This window comes from Anabrus simplex, chromosome 2, assembly GCF_040414725.1.
Source record: "Anabrus simplex isolate iqAnaSimp1 chromosome 2, ASM4041472v1, whole genome shotgun sequence".
In the NCBI taxonomy this organism is placed as follows: domain Eukaryota; kingdom Metazoa; phylum Arthropoda; class Insecta; order Orthoptera; family Tettigoniidae; genus Anabrus; species Anabrus simplex.
Window position 1 is genome coordinate 405,942,125 of NC_090266.1, and position 17,524 is coordinate 405,959,648.

Below are 17,524 nucleotides of genomic sequence, written 5' to 3' on the forward strand. Positions count from 1 at the left end.
TGAATTAGAACTCCGAACAACAAAATAAAACAGTAAATTGTGTTTCTTCTTCTCAATTTCTTATATTTTGCTTGCCATTACAATTGTTTACATATATATTCTATGTATTTTCATTCCTGTGTACTAGACTGAACATAATTTAGATTATGTCTTGGGGTAAAAAGTACAATGATATAGAATAAATGCACTTTAAAATTTTTTTTGACCGAACAAGTTGGCCATGCTGTTAGGGTCACTCAGCTGTGAGCTGGTATTTGCGAGATAGTGGGTTCGAACCCCACTGTCGGCAGCCCTGAAGATGGCTTTCCATAGTTTCTCTTTTTGACACCAGGCCATGGCCGCTTCCTGCCCACTCTTAGCTCTTTCCTCTCCTATCGTATGCCGTGAGACCTATCTGTGTCGGTGTGACGTAAAACCAATTGCAAAAAAATTAAGAATACAGTAATTTGTTTACACTAGGTAAAGTTCAAGGGCTTTCAAGATATTTGATCCTTGATCGGACGTGAAACAGATGTCTTGTAAGTTCGATGAGCTTGTCTTTGATTTCCTCTCTGATATTTCCTCTAGTTTCCTCTCTTGTCTGGGAAAACGGATGTTGCTAAGACAAGGCTTTTCATTGTCCATTGAGCATCTTTGCACTTATTTGAGCGACCTTTGTTTGTGTCACGCAAGATGGTTTTAGAAGGGAATAGAATGTCATCCCCATTTACTCTTCCATACTGTGCACCAATATTGTATTTACTAGTTCTTGGGACATCTGACAAAAGCCATCACCCGACACGACACACAGAGGACGTGAATCAGTAGCTTGTGGTATAGTGCTCTGTGCTCTCTCTATATGTACTGAACGACCTCAATGGTAATGTTATTGAATTTACGTTCCTCTAAACGTGTGACCTCAGTATGTTCACAATGGAGAATGCTGTTTTCAGGACACATAGTCTACCTGCTTACCATCATGGTTTATTGCAATAGAAAACTTTTCCACACATCACTTTGCAGCCTACTGGCTTCCTTTAAATTGTAATCGTGACATACAAGTTTATCCTTCATCGCCTCTTTAGTATCCCGTTCTATGTGGACTAGGCAACTATTACCACGAGTGTTGCTTGTTCATTACAAGCTCCTAGCTCATTGGTAGGCGATAAAGCCTCTCACAGTCACTCCATCTAGCTGTTTGTTAGCCAACACACTGATCCCTCGCTCACGCTCGAGCAGAACGCGACAATGCAGGACTCTCTTACTTTTATAACCTAACTAGCATACGTGCCCCTTCTTCGCACGGAAATTGGTAATCGATTTCACAATTCCTTCATCAATTTATGCAAAGTTACATGCCTGTATTACGGCATGCTAAAGTGATATTCTTCTACGAAAGCACGTGGCAGTGACGTGAAGTATGATAAAGCTGAACAAAGTGGAGACAGAATGGGGACGATCATGGATTTCATTGAACGGTACAGTTCCTGGTCCGATGTTGTGCGTAATTTTCCCTACTTCTCGGTTCCATATTGCTGTTCGTCTGAAACCGGGAGTGGCTGACGATAATCTCTCTTACTATCTGTTCTATCGAAAAGAGTAAAATGGCTCTTCAGTTAACCCAACTTGAAATGACATGACAGCCTGTAAAACAGTCCATTAATGATAACTCCCTTGAAAAGGTGCACATGGCAGTTTTCCATTAAGGACGATCATGTATATTTTGTAGGAGGATAAAATCACTGTTTTGACTTCCTATAAACCCCCAAACCAATCCAGGGTTTAGGAATAATATTAACCCTAACACCTACCCAAGGACAGATATATAAAGTTTGGTAGAAAGATATAGAGTAGTTTCCCAGTTTTAAAAACTCAACACCGAGCTTGATAGCTGCAGTCACTTAAGTGCGGCCAGTAATCGGGATATAGTGGGTTCGAGCCCCACTGTCGGCAGCCCTGAAGATGGTTTTCCGTGGATTCCCATTTTCACACCAGGCAAATGCCGGAGCTGTACCTTAATTAAGGCCACGGCCGCTTCCTTCCACTTCCTAGGCCTTTCCTATCCCATCGTCGCCATAAGACCTATCTGTGTCAGTGCGACGTAAAGAAAAAAAAAAACCTCAACAAACGGACAAACAGACAAATCTACAAAAAAGTTTTTTAAAAATCTTTTGTCGTGATGTCAACTACGGTTGATTATTACGTACCTTGCATGCCAATGGCGCATCCTTCTCTTTTATCTGTCAACGCTAATAGTTTTAAGGTAATTCCGGAACAAATTATAGAAGGTGATGGAAATATAATTCAACTTAGAGTGAAAAACTGTCCATTTATGATATTTCCCTTATTAATCCTTGTATTGAAATGATGCACATGTGAAAAAAGTTTTAGAAATTAATTTCCATTTAAGTTTGGTCGTGTATATTTTGTGAGAGTGCAAAATCACGGTTTTGGTTTTGTATAAACTTCCAGTCAGTTCAGGTATTTAGAAACATTATTGGCCCTAAAACCTACCCAAGAATGGGTGGATTCTAAATATGAAGTTTGGTAGAAATATATCCAGTAGTTTTCAAGTTATGAGAACTCAGACAGACACCAAAGCTAAAAAACATTCAGATGGTCCTTATTACAGCTAAAACAGATAACTGAATGAAAATTTTGCCAAAATCGTCAGTGTACAGACACACGGTCGTTATGATTTTATTTATATAGATAAAGAGCAACACACTCTATTGTCCATTGCTGAAGTAGCTACTTGCATTGCCATTGGCCAGTGTGTAAAGGGATGTGATGTTGTTCCCATCGATGATGATAATTAGATTACGTTACCAACCCCGGCAAAATAAAAGTACAAATAAATAGAACATTAAAGGAAACAGTGCGGAATACAGAACAGAAAATATTCGCGGGGACGTGTCAAATTAAATGCACTGCACTCGCCCACGTAGAATGCTAGAGAACTAAAAGCTTCTTCGCGGTCCTGACCCGATGGCTTATGCTCCCAGATCCCCCTTTGCTGGGTCACAGCCCAATGATTTTATCACTACCAGAATGATAAATTAATTCAGCTACGGAATGATTTTAGTTGCTAAGTAAACAGGTTGGCAGCATTGTTGACCGCCAGAGCACGTCCTCCACGAAGAACTAAACAATGTTCCATTGTTCCACACATTAGCTGAAAGTAGTGAGTATTGGGTGGCACAGCGTCAACTACAAGGGTAGCCCAGAAACTAATGCGCCACTTTTCTTTCTTCAACAATTATTTATTGAACACAATGAAACTTTTAAGCATGGTTCTTCTACACTCCTTGTTTATCCACATAATCTCCTTCCTGTTCTTTGGCCTTGCTCCAGCAAGACACAAGGACGTGCATGCCTTGTCAGTACCACTCCTTGTTCTGTTCACGAAGCCATTTCTTCACTGTGCGAATCACCTCTTCATCATCCTCAAAATGTCTTCCACGAATGGCATTCTTCAATGGCCCAAACAAGTGAAAGTCTGAAGGAGCTTGGTCAAGGCTACAGGGGGGATGGTGTAACACTGTTCAACCCGTTTCGTGGTGTGTTCCTTTGCTGATTGACAGTTCCCACGCCAGCTGCTGAGTCGTTCAGCGTCGGTCTTCGCGAATGTGCACATCAGCACGCTGCATCTTGCCGTAGGTGGCTTCACCCTCCGTGCCCAGCGACTAAGCATACTTCTGATGTAGATGTAGATTCCCAAAGGGAAGCTAAAATATTTTTCCCGAATGAGTAAATTTATAATACCAATATAATGGTCCGTTATTGGACATTATAAATTTTCCAGCTAACTCATTCTTGGTTGCCTGCGTTTCGCCCTCATGTGCTAAGTTAGGCTCGTCAGTTGGGACTTAGCACACCACCCAAGACGCAAGGCTAGTGCATACCGTGGAGGCCACTGCATAGGCTATATGAAGCCACCAGCAGTGCCAATGCATTATGAGAGCTATGTCTCATTTCCAAAAATAGATGCCTGCCTGGCCATCAAATGATGTAGATGTAGATTCCCATAGGGAAGCTAAAATATTTTTCCCGAATGAGTAAATTTATAATACCAATATAATGGTCCGTTATTGGACATTATAAATTTTCCAGCTAACTCATTCTTGGTTGCCTGCGTTTCGCCCTCATGTGCTAATTTAGGCTCGTCAGTTGGGACTTAGCACACCACCTCCACGGTGGCCTCCACGGTATGCACTAGCCTTGCATCTTGGGTGGTGTGCTAAGTCCCAACTGATGAGCCTAACTTAGCACATGAGGGCGAAACGCAGGCAACCAAGAATGAGTTAGCTGGAAAATTTATAATGTCCAATAACGGACCATTATATTGGTATTATAAATTTACTCATTCGGGAAAAATATTTTAGCTTCCCTATGGGAATCTACATCTACATCATTTGATGGCCAGGCAGGCATCTATTTTTGGAAATGAGACATAGCTCTCATAGTGCATTGGCACTGCTGGTGGCTTCATACAGCCTATGCAGTGGCCTCCACGGTATGCACTAGCCTTGCGTCTTGGGTGGTGTGCTAAGTCCCAACTGACGAGCCTAACTTAGCACATGAGGGCGAAACGCAGGCAACCAAGAATGAGTTAGCTGGAAAATTTATAATGTCCAATAACGGACCATTATATTGGTATTAAGCATACTTCTGTTGACTGCTGTTACTCCATAAACTGCACATTAACGTTTGTGAATGTTTCGAACCGTTTCTTGCTCTGCAGTGAGAAATTCATTGACGACACGCTGCTTGTAACATACATCAATTACAGACACCATGTTGAACCATTGCTGCAAGTACGCTATCTGTCAGAAAAAACGAAAACTTTGCACGCACTCTCCGAAAACTTCAAGGAATTCATATCTAAAATTTTGCATTCGTACCATTGTTTGGGGGCTGAAAAAAAATGGTGGTGCATTATTTTCTGGGTCACCTTCATATTAATGTTACTTGTACATCTAAGATAAATTTATTTCTAAAATGCTCATATTGTTGAAATTTTAAAATTTGAATTCGTGATGAATTGTTTTATATTTTGGTTGCAAAATCACAAAGAAACAGTCCGAGGTACTTTGAGCAGGCTCCAGTTAAGCCGATTGCAAGAGAACAGAAGCAGTTGCTTTGAATTTTTCTTCTGCAGAGAGTAAGGATGGAGGCATTCCATCGGTTGCCATTTCGTTTCGGGCTAAAAATGGTGAGAGTTTTATTTTAAAGAAGTAATTACCTCGACTGTCAGTCACTATGCTATGTTGTGTTTTCTGTTCCAAGGTGAAGGCGCTGACACGGGACTGCGTCAGGATACGCGACAGAGACAGAGTGGAGAGCATCATCAACCTGTTGGTGGAAGGAGGAAAGGATAAACTACAGGTAACATCTCATGCCGTCTTACCTCCTTGAGTCTTGATGAGGCTGCGTAGAAGTCAACATTTTTATAAAGTAGCCTCTTTTGACAAGCATCGATAGTTTCCATGATTGCCACTATTTTGCCCCGTTGTGCTAAGTTGGGCTCATCAGTTGGTAAATAGCTCACCTACCAAGACACATGGCTAGTGCATACCAACTGACAAGCCAAACTTAGCACATTGAGGTGAAATGCTGGCAACCAGCAATGAGTTGCCTGGAAAAATTATAATGTCCAATAACGGACCAATGATATTGGTAGTATAAATTTACTCATTTGGGTCAAATATTTCAAGTTCCCTATGGGAATCAACGTCTGTATCAGTTTGGTAGCACTTGGTTGTGACAGTATTTACGGGTTGTGATCACAAGTAGAAAGAAGGGGAGATCTACGAGAGGGATAATGCTTGGAGGGTAACAGCTTATTAAGAGAGTTTAAAGTACCTGGGAAGTATTGCAGAGGAAAGTGGAAGAAATGATAAGGAAATAATCGAGGGCAGAAGACAAGCAGGAGCGTTCCTGAAAAGTGTCAGAAGCCTGGTTTGGAGCAAGGATGTCCCTCAGAGAAGCGAAAGAGTGACGTATGCAGCAGAAACTTGAGTAACGAGGCAGAGAGCCGTGACTAGGATACAGAGAATGAAATTTCTGAGAAGCAGGATAAGATGAGAAAGGAGAAGGTTAGAGATATAGTAAAACATGAGCCACTACCGAACAGGACAGAGGCATCAAGACTTAGATGGTACGGACACATGAAGAGAATGACAGAGGAAAGGATACCGATGAGGATGCATGAAATGGAGATAACAGGAAAACAAACAAGTGAAAGACCAAGAGACCGGTGGATAAAAGGAGTGGGAGAGTGTGTACAGAAAAGAGGAGAGGACCGATGATGATGATGATGATGATGATGATGATGATTAAGGTTGTAAAGGAGAGGGCCTGTAAGTCTCATTATGGTTGCATTGTGTGTGGGACCCTCGCCAAGAGAAGTGGAAAAGATCTGACAAACGAGTAGTGTTTTACTCTAGGCAAGCAGACAAACAGCTGGAATGACATTAGCTGACGAATAAGCACGGTAGCAGGTAGGGACCCTTTTGGAGGCAGCCCTACCCAGAGAGTGGCGCCCCTGCCTATATGAGTCCCAGAGCATACTGACCCGGTGTGCAGCATCTGGTAAGGGCCCCTTGCCAGGGTTACGGTGAAGACCTCAACGGCAGCTATGGTGGAGAAGATAGCCTTCGGTACAGCATAGATGGCGGAAGAGACAACCTAATTGTCCAGGGCTAAATGGACATCTCCTGTTGGAGGGCAGCAGCTCCAACAATACCATGTAGTAGTACATGAAGAAGGACTTCATTAGTGGTACTACATTGGATGTGAGAAGCGCAGCTGTAACAGCCTCCACAGTTCTCACACTGCGGCACAGAAAGGAAACGGAAGTCCTACTGAGCTATCTTTCCAAATCTTTCAACATGACTATGGTTATAGATACTAAAGAAATGGCCCTCAGTCCGGGGCACCCCTTAAGTGGAGAGAGGGTGCTAAGAATCCCCCCGTGGTCAAGTATTGATAAGTTTCAAATTTATAACAAAAGAATAAGAATCGCCACATGGAATGTGCAAAGTCTATATATGGCTGGGAAACTTGCAAACGTTGAATCAGAAATGCAACACTTGGAAATCAAGATTTTGGGCCTTAGTGAAGTTCGTTGGCCTGGGTCAGGAACACAACAAACTAATCATGGAGTTCTGTATTACTCTGGTGGTAACGATCCTCAACATCAGTATGGAGTGGCTGTGCTCTTCTCTGATCTGGTGAAGTCTGTCATCGATTTCATTCCCTTTGGAGAGCGTGTCATGTTTCTTAAACCACAAACTTCCCATCGTCCCATGAATATTATCCAGGCCTATGCTCCAACCAGCGATAAGGATGACGAATTAGTCGAAAAATTCTATTCCATTCTAGAGGAGGGGATGTAGCTCTTGTCCTTGGTGATTTCAATGCTAAGGTAGGTCTTGGTGCAAAGGATGAAATTGTTGGAAAATATGGCCTTGGTGAGAGAAATGCCAGAGGTGATCGTCTAGTTCAGTTTTGTTCAGAACAACAGCTCTCTGTTATTAATACCTTTTTCAAGCTACATCCCCGGCGCTTGTATACATGGACGTCTCCTGCAGATTGTGAAGGATATATTGTAAGGAATCAGATACACTTCATTCTCATCAAAAGTCTTCTGAAAATATACGTGAAAGCTGTCAAAACCTACCCTGGGGCGGATGTTAACAGCGACCATAATCCTGTCATCATGGACTTAACACTTCATCGTTTTGTCAAGAACATACGCTCTGACAGACCTAAGCGCATCGATACAAAGAGCCTTAACAACCCCGTGTTTCGAGCTCAAACAACCTTGAAGCTCGAAGAACGTATGAATACAATAAACAACTTGGAAACAGAGGATATTAAATCACAATGGGCTGTACTAAAGAACGTACTCACCGATACTCAAGAGAATGATATGGGACATTTGAACAGTTAAAAAAAAACAGCCATGGATAACAGAAGATATTCTACAGCTTATAGACCAAAGACGGAAAGTGAAACATGTAAGTAAAGTCCAATACCAAGAACTAAACAGGACAGTGAGGAGGAAGTGTAATGAAGCAAAAGAACTATGGCTCGTGGAGAGATGCAGAGAAATAGAACTTCTCCAAGAGAAACATGACTTGTTTAATCTCCACAAGAAGATCAAGGAACTTGTAGGGAAATATCACAGGCCATGTAAAGCTATACTGAGGGATGCTAATGATACCATTTTGGTAGGAGTCGAAGACAAGTTGAAGTGTTGGAAAGGATATGTTGAAAAACTATTTAGCGATGTAAGGCCAGACAAACCACCTTTTATTGACGAAGGCAGCAAAACAAGTCCAAATATAACCCAAGAGGAAGTACTGTATGCAATCAAACTCCAGAAGAATGGAAAAGCTGTAGGTCCGGACAAGATTCATGCAGAAACTCTCAAACTCATTGCTGAAGGCCATGGCAGAGGAATAGAGCTGCTAACTACATTATTCAATGCAATATATAAATCTGGTAGAATTCCATCTGACTGGCTAAGATCTACTTTTGTCACCATACCTAAAAATTCTAGTGCATCACATTGTGATGATTATCGTATGATCAGCGTAATGTCCCATGTGCTAAGGTATTTCTGCGTATCATCCACACTCGAATCTACTTCACATGCGAACACCAAGTTAGACATACTCAGTTTGGCTTTAGGAATGGACTGGGTACTCGTGAGGCTCTTTTCTCCTTGAATGTTTTGACCCAGAGATGCCTAGATATGAATGTAGATGTGCACGCTTGTTCCATCGACTACCGAAAAGCATTTGATTGCGCATCTCATGCAAAACTTGTTGAGATTTTAAAATCTACTGGTGTAGATGTTGGCGATCTTCGTATCATTTCCCATCTGTACTGGAATCAAACGGCAGAGGTCAAAATAGAAGGAACTACTATTGAGGATATAGCTATACGAAGAGGTGTCCGGCAGGGATGTGTCCTGTCCCCACTCCTTTTCAACATCTACTCTGAAGCTGTGTTCAGAGAGGCTATGGAAGATGTTAATCTAGGTATCAAGATCAATGGCTTTGTCATTAATAAGATCCGATTTGCTGATGACACGATTGTGTTAGCCAGCAACCCTAGTAATCTTCAAATCATTATAAACAACATCGTGAGGACCAGTGAAACCTACGGTTTATCCTTGAATATTAACAAGACCAAGCTTATTGTATTCTCAAAAACACCAAAACAGGCCTCCCTTTACATCAACAACAACATCGTCCAACAAGTATCTTCTATCAAATATCTTGGAACTCTAGTGAACCAGCATTGTGATTCAAAATGCGAAATCTTATCCAGGATTGGACAAGCAAAAAATATGTTCAATACCATGAGAACCTTATTCACCAGCCGAGAACTCAACCTCCAGCTCAGAGTTCGAATGCTACGTTGTTATGTCTTTCCTGTCCTTCTGTATGGTTTCGAAGGGTGAACACTTAGCCCTTTATTGGAGAAGCGTATTGAATCTTTTGAAATGTACTTATACAGAAGAATACTCCGAATGTCTTGGGTAGAAAAGAAGACAAATGAATTAGTCCTCAACATCTTGAACAAGAAGAAAGAGCTTCTCATAACCATCAAGGAGCGTAAGCTCAGCTACCTCGGGCACATCATGAGAGGTGAGCGATACGAACTTCTCTGACTGATCATTCAAGGGAAGATTGATGGGAAAAGATCTGTGGGAAGACGGAGGTATGGTGGTGGTATGGACTTACATCGATAGAAATCTTCCGTGCTGCAGTTTCGCATGTAATCATAATCAATTGGATCGCCATCCTTCGGAGGGAGACTGCGTCATAAGAAGAAGAAGAAGAAGCATGAGGGGAAAGATCATAATATGAAGATAATGTTCAAAATCAAGACAACAGTTTGGGCAAATACTTGTTTATATAAAGAGGATTGGAATCATTTACCAGACAGTTCCCAACTTGTTTGATATAATTTAAAAGACTAGGTAAAGAGACGAGAGGGTATCTGTCACAGTCCTAAATGCAGATCAGATTGATTGAAGGCCGCTGAGTACAGATAGTTGTTTCCAGGACCTGTGCAGTGTAACCTAGTGCGATCAATTACAGGCGAGTAACAGTTGTCAAACCTTTCTCAAAAGGATGGCTAATTAATTTGTATTGAATAGCTAGAGAAGCGAATAAGAAAGTTCAGTGGAAAAATAATTCAGGACAAGGAAGGTCAACTGTTGACCTCACATTCACAGTGAGGCAGCTACAAGAATGCCTCTATGAGTTGGGGAAGATTTGGTGTTGGCCTTTATGAACGTAGAGAAGGCATACAATAGTGTCCGTAGAAACAAGATCTGGGAAGCTGTGAGAGTGAGAGCAGATAGTGACAAGGGTGAGAAATATGTATGATGGAAGCGACAGCTGTGTTAAAGTTGGAACAGAAAGAATCGGATGGTTTAAGTTAACAAATGGTGTAGAGCAAGGAAGTGCCCTCTCACCTCTACTATTTATAGTGGTGATGGAAGGTAGCGCAGACCATTGGGGACAGAAGAGGAAGGAAAGCAGTGTTGTTTGCAGATGATTTACTAATATGGGGAAAGGGTGAGAGTGTAGTGCAGGAACAGCTAAACATGTGGGAGGAAGTTGTGTCATCTTATGGAATGAAGTTCCCAGCTCAGAAGAGTGAAGTGTTGGTAACGACACGAAACAAGAACCAAGCGTATAATGGCACAACATTAGGAGGGTAGCAGGAGTGTGGAGGGATTGATATGGAACAGGGATGTACCACAGAGAAGTAAACGATTTATCTACAAGACTTATTTTGTGCCGATTGTGACATACGGATCAGAAACGTGGATGATAAAGGAGAGGGATAAAAGAAGAATACAAACAGTGGAAATGAAGTTTCAGAGGTGTCAAGTAGGATTAACAAGAATGGACAGAGTAAGAAATGAGAGAATTTGGGAAATGGTAATTTCTTTGCATTCAAGCTCAATTTCTAAAGACAATAAATTCTGACAAATTCAGTTCACAGTGACTTTGATAAACTTTAGACTTGTAGTACAGAACTATGATTAACTTTAAATGGCACAAGTGACAATTTTTTTGTGTAAGTTACTTAAACTTTTCAGGCAAGGTAGTTGAACTTGTATGCACAGTAAGTGTTTAATATTTTGTGTTGGTGAATTATTGAACTTTACTATTGGACAATAATGGTGATTTTTAGTCTCAGTTGAATGATTGTATTTTCTGCCTTTTGTGAAAATAACGAAATTATTATGGAGAATATATTAACTGCTATTGAGGCTTTAAAAGTCAGTCTAAATGAGAGGATTACGGAAACTAACTTTAATCTAGGACATCATATTGAGGCCACCAATACTGGCATGGCTCAACTTCGAGAGTCAAACGCCAACTTAGAAACTCAGAGTTGTCAAACGCTGCCTTAGAAAGTTGTTTCATGGAAGCTAATGAAGTAACTAATTCTAATGTAATTGAGCTTAGGGAAGTTAATGAGGCTAATATTACGAAATTAACAGAATCTGTTGATTAACAATTTGCAGAAGTTAATCGTAATCTAGAACATAGACTCAACAATGTAGGTGCTGAAATTGAGAAACAGTTTGAGGAGTCTAACAAAAGAATGGATTCTAAGTTCACAGTGATTAATGAAAAATTAACGCGTGACTTAGAAGCCATCAAAGAAGAAATTAAATCGCAAGTAGCTGAGGACCTAAAAACTGCTTTCCCTACTTCTCAGGAGGTTATTAAAGAAGTAGAGACTTTAAAAGGAGAATTTCAGGAGTCCCGTGTACAGTTGTTGCTTGCACAAGCCAAGATGGCTTCCATACAAGACAACCTCCATGAATCTGTTAAGAACAATTTTAAGAATTTAGGAAATGAAATTAATTTATTAAAAACTCAGCAAGAGTAGAGTGATAAATGTTTTAAGACACAACTGAATAATGCTCACACCCAGATTACTCGCATAGGTCACGACGTAGCAGAAGTTAAGGCTGACTTAGAGAAAGAAGTAAAGGAAATTGAGAATTCCATACACAGGAAAGTGAAAACTATTGGAACATGGAATCTCTTAAGAGCAAGGTCTCCCAAATAGAACAAGGTGTCTTATCATCTAGTTTTCAAACCATTAGTGGAGAAACCCTTAACATTTCTGCAGCTTTTAAAATGACTGACGAAAAACCAGCTAAATTTTCAGAGAAGCTGGAGTATACGGCTAAAGAGTTTCTCTTCAATCTCGAAGAGTATTTTCAAGAAAAACACATTAAACCAGATCGTCAGTTGTGCATAGCATCCCGATCGTTAGAAGGAAGGGCGTTCATGTGGTATACTGCTTTCAAATTCAGTGTCAGGATGTATCAAGAATTCAAGGAAGCCTTACTTAAGCGGTTTTGAAATTATGAAAATCAGCATTTGATTAAACTCCAATTGCATTATCAAAAGTACAATATATCCATCAATTCTTCACGATATTAAGATTTCCTAATATCTCAACTTAAAAAGATGCAGTTTTTCGACCCTCCTCTACCGTAACAAGAGCTTATTCAAGTAATAACACTTCAATATCCATCAAATATTCAGGAGATATTAGTAGCAGGGAACGTGCAGAATTTAGAACAGTTGATGATGTCTTGAGGAAACTTTATACAGCTCACACTCAGAACTTGACGAAGTCTAGCAAAGCTAAAGAAGTCGCGACGAACCCCGTTGAAGTAAAGACTCAAGCTCGAGTGGACCCAGAACCTCAAGAAGAGAGGGAAACTCGTTGAGATGTACCATTCTGGTATAAAAGATATAGGTAACATCCCTACAAAGAAAGAGCTACATTTCAACAAGGGCCTTACTGGAGACAAACAGCAAACCAACCTAATAATAATAATAACAGAAATTCTCAGCGGGAAGAACTAGATAAATGTTGGAGAGATATATACGGGATTATGTACGAAACAAGAATAGAGAAGAAGGTTTACCCGGAGCAGCCTCTTTAGAGTACCAGGAAGAGGCATAAAGAAGGAATGAAAAGACCGAAATGAACACTGAAACCACGGGTACCAAAAAAAAAAAAAAAAAACTCTGTTGAAGCAATAAGGAAATTGCTTGAAAACCTGGATGAAGGACAGATAATCTGTAGTACAGCCATCAACTATTGGTGTTTAGATGCCGCTAATTTATTATATGAGGATTCTATACCAAGAGAACCCAGAATACAGCGTAGTCTACCAATCATTAGCATCAAATTAGGCAATATTAATGTTAATTCGTTAATGGATTCCGGCTCACAGGCCTTTCTAATTTCTCAGAAATTAATTGATGTGGTGCAAAAGACGACCAACATTTCCATCCTACCTGTTGCCCGGTTAAGGTGAAAGGGATTGTTCCAGATAAGGCCATCAGATGCAAATTCCAAGCATTTCTTGAATTAGAAATTGGAGGTGTCAAATTTCAACATCTGTTCTTAATCTTAAACCAGATGAAGTTTAACCTATTTCTTGGGTCTGATTTTCTAATACAACATGGATGAATCATTAATTATCCTGTCAGCATAATTAAATTTTATGATGTCAAGTCTGTAGAGCTACAGCTGGTTAATAATAATGAGGTGAAGTATTAGGGGTTCGATACCCCAGTGGAGATAGTAGAAGGCAAGGTGAGCGATGCTCCGCCCTAGGAAGTGGGACCCATTGAGGAAAAGGAAGCGTCTGTCATGGATGATGAATTTAATGAGGGTCACTACAACTTCACGATGTATTCTAGTGTAGCTGGAAGCCCAGACTTCGATAATGAAGTGGAAGAGGCAATTCAAGAGATTTTCAGAAAATTTCCAGATGTGTTTGATGACAAACCTGGTGTCATTAAGAGCTTTGAATACCATTTAGATGTGACAGACACTTCACCCTACAAGAAACGGCCTTACCCGATAACTGGAAGAAGCTCTTCAGGCAACCTTTGCAAGTATTAATCCGTAAACCTGCAGTCTCTCATCCGGAACAAAGAATCTATGCCAAATTCTGTCCCTTGTTTGTAGGACCCTACAGGATTATTATAGCACTAGATAACGGTGCCTACGAGGTGGAAAAAAAAAATGAATGGCTATGTTGAGGGAATTTTCATCGCTGCCAACTTCAAGAAATACTTTGAAAGAAGATAGATAAAAAAAAAGAAAATATTGTACCAATTTTCTTTTTCCCTGAGCAGGGGCAAAATGAAACGGGAATGCCATTAAGACATTCTCCGTCCAACTATTTCTAACACCGGGCGAGTTGGCCGTGCGCGTAGAGGCGCGCGGCTGTGAGCTTGCATCCGGGAGATAGTAGGTTCGAATCCCACTATCGGCAGCCCTGAAAATGGTTTTCCGTGGTTTCCCATTTTCACATCAGGCAAATGCTGGGGCTGTACCTTAATTAAGGCCACGGCCGCTTCCTTCCAACTCCTAAGCCTTTCCTATCCCATCGTCGCCATAAGACCTATCTGTGTCGGTGCGACGTAAAGTCCCTAGCAAACTATTTCTAACGTAACTCATTCTAACACCCATCTGAAAGAGTTTGAAAAGACCGCTGTGCACACAGGCAGCGGAAGTAACAACGAAGCATGCAACCGCTTGCTGCAGAGAGCCAGCCAAGGCCAGGTAACGTCACTATCGAACTTTCCATTACTTCTATTTCAAATGTGCTGACAAAATTCTAAGCATGTCATCATGTAGCCCCTTATCACAAATGATAATGTACCAAGTTTCATGAAAATCGGCGGAAGGATAGCCGAGTTATTAAAGGTAGAAGAATCTTGAATTTGAAACCACATGGTCCGGCCCACTGAGATAGTAGAAATCAGTGTCTTGGTGTATTCCCAGCTTCCACGTGTGCGGGCCAGCTGTGGAAAGTTATATTTGAGGTCGTTATCCTGTCTGGCTGAGTGTCTATGACAGACGGGTTACAAAGTACAAGTGTTCCAGTTTAAATTTCTAAGTGTCAAAGGTGCAAACTTAGGACTCTAACTTCATGTAAGATTTAAGGTGATAATTACCTAAGTTGTTAATAGTGATTGACTTGTATAAACTGTGACACGAGTAATATAATTCGTTTCGTAAAGTGTCGAACTGAAAGGGCTTGAATAATTGAAATTCGTTCTACAAGTAAACAATCATGGAGTGACTTGCATAATTCATTTCAGTCGTAAAGACTGTGCATGAAATTATTTCACAGGACTGTTTCTCATAAACAGCACTTTAACTTATTCTCAAATGACTGTGCCTCAGTGAAAAACTTAATTCCCTTTTGTAAAGATTGTGCTTTTGAATTTTCATAAGACTGTGCCTCAGTGAAAAAACTTAACTCCTTTTTGTAAGACCATGTCTTCGCAGCAGTGTTCACAAACTGTGCCTTAACTTGTATTTATAAGACTGTGCCTTCATTACTGCATTTATTGTGTCATGTACTACGCAAGACTGCATCTCAGTGACATAATTTGCTTCTTTTTCGGTAGACTGTGACAAAGTAACAGTGTTCATTTCATTTCGTAAGGGGGAGCCTTAGTGTCAGAAAAGGTTCCAGACTATGTAAATTGTGTTATCCCATTAACTTAAATTTTGTTGATGAGTGTATCGGACTATAATTATTTCATATTTTGAACTGTGCTAATCTTTCATTTCATCATAAACTGTGATACTGAATTAATTTGAATTTCTTTGATAAGTGCATCGAATGACTAATGTACCGTATTATTTGCATTGAACCTCATTAACTGTGGAACTTGTAGATTATACGAACGGTGTCATGTAATAATCATCAGTACAGTGTGGTAGAGAAGTGTCGTATCAGATCCTATTGACATTCTCTGCGAAGTCTACACACTTCTTTACTCCCTTCGTGGGATTTCAGTGGAATCAAGTCTAGATTAATTATTTCACGCTTCACGCTGACATCAGACGTCAGAGTCCCGGGTCAATTTATTTCTTATAATATGACTTATCTTTTGGTACGGTGTAAAGCAGATTCAGTTTCCCGGGGTACTTCTTCCTGTCCATATACAACTTGTCATCATCCACTGTCCATCCTCTTCTAACTAGATCAACCTTGATCTTCCTGCAGGTCTTTTCCCCTCTATCTGTCTGGCTGTTCTTGTAGGCTCCATCCTCATCACATGCCCGTACCACCGTAATCTGGATGTGCCGATTCGGTCTAATAGGGATGTCTTTATTCCGGCTTTTTTCCTAACCTCCTCATTTCTTAACTTGTCCATCTTGGTCTTCTGGATGGTGGATCTTAGAAATTTCATCTCCGATGCTTGCAGTCGATGAATCTCTTTTTGTGAGGATGCACGCTTGAGTACCATAGGTCAATATTGGTATGAAATACAGTAGAATCCCGCTATAGCGAGTATGGCATAAAGCGAGAACTCCGTTATAGCGACGACTTTTTCTGTCGCTTCAAAATTCCTATATTAAACTGTGTATCGTCCTTCGGTTACAGCGAGAGCCCTATCACTGACGCATCCGTTATTACGAGCGATTAAGCGCGCCCGATTTTTTCCGTTCCATATATTTATGCACCCCAGCGATGATATTGCATGCGATCGATTACCTTCGGCATAGTTTCCTCGCTATGTGCACTAGCAAGTTCTCTCGTCGACATTCGAAGGCGATGTCGGAGTCGATTAGTAATACCCATCGACAGCTGTTCCGTAAAGAAAATTCGAAATGAAAGAGAACATATTTTTGTAATAAACGCGTAAATAACGTGTCCGATAACGGTCGTTAACTCGTTCAAAATTAACGCTGACTAAACGACCGCTGACTTTTGAGGCTAAATACTGCAATTAAGTAAGAATGGGATACACCTCGAGATATGGCAGAGTGCTTAATTGATTTCAGAGGTTAGTTTATATTTTGTCGCGTCTGATTAAATTACGGAAAGGCTATTAGTGAGAAGGTTATCGTTTCTCTACTGGCGCTTGAAGTATGTTTTCATCATACGTATAGTTCGGTTAAGTTAGAATAGGTGACGCTGGGAAAATGGAAACGTTTGCAACAAAATGCGATCGATCATCTTCGGTACGGTATAGTTTTCTCAATTTGTGCATTTGCGAACTTTCTCGTTGACATTCAAAGGCGATGTTGGAGTTGATTAGTAATACCCGTCGACTGCTGTTCTGTAAAGCAAATTCGAAATGAATGTTTTCGTAATAAATGCGTAAATAACGTGGCCGATTGCAGTTGTTAACTCGTTAAAAATAAAGACTGAATTAAACGATTTCTTAATTTTAATGTTATATACGGAAATTAAGTAAGAATGTGATACACCTCAAGATATGGCAGAGTACTTCACTGATTTCAGAGGATATTTCATATCTTATCGCGTCTAGTTAAATTTCAAAAAGGTTATGTACATGTACATTTTTCGCGAGGAGGTCATCATTTCTCTACATGCATTTCAAATATGTTTTCATGATACACATACGGTTAGGTTAGGTGACGCTGTTTGGAGAAGAAAGCTGAGGTGTTTGCCACAGAAACCTCTGGAGTGATA

General features: G+C 40.5%; 1 protein-coding gene across 5 annotated transcripts in view; it reads left to right on the plus strand.

Moving 5' to 3' along the window:
- The window catches only part of LOC136864166 (7-methylguanosine phosphate-specific 5'-nucleotidase), a 120,856-nt gene that overhangs the window by 14,673 nt on the left and 88,659 nt on the right, over positions 1-17,524 (plus strand). For all 5 annotated transcript variants that reach the window (XM_068225800.1, XM_068225797.1, XM_068225798.1 and 2 more), the window contains exon 3: positions 5,269-5,367. In XM_068225800.1, coding sequence (XP_068081901.1) covers positions 5,269-5,367 — 99 coding nt within the window. The remainder of the gene's footprint in view (positions 1-5,268; positions 5,368-17,524) is intronic.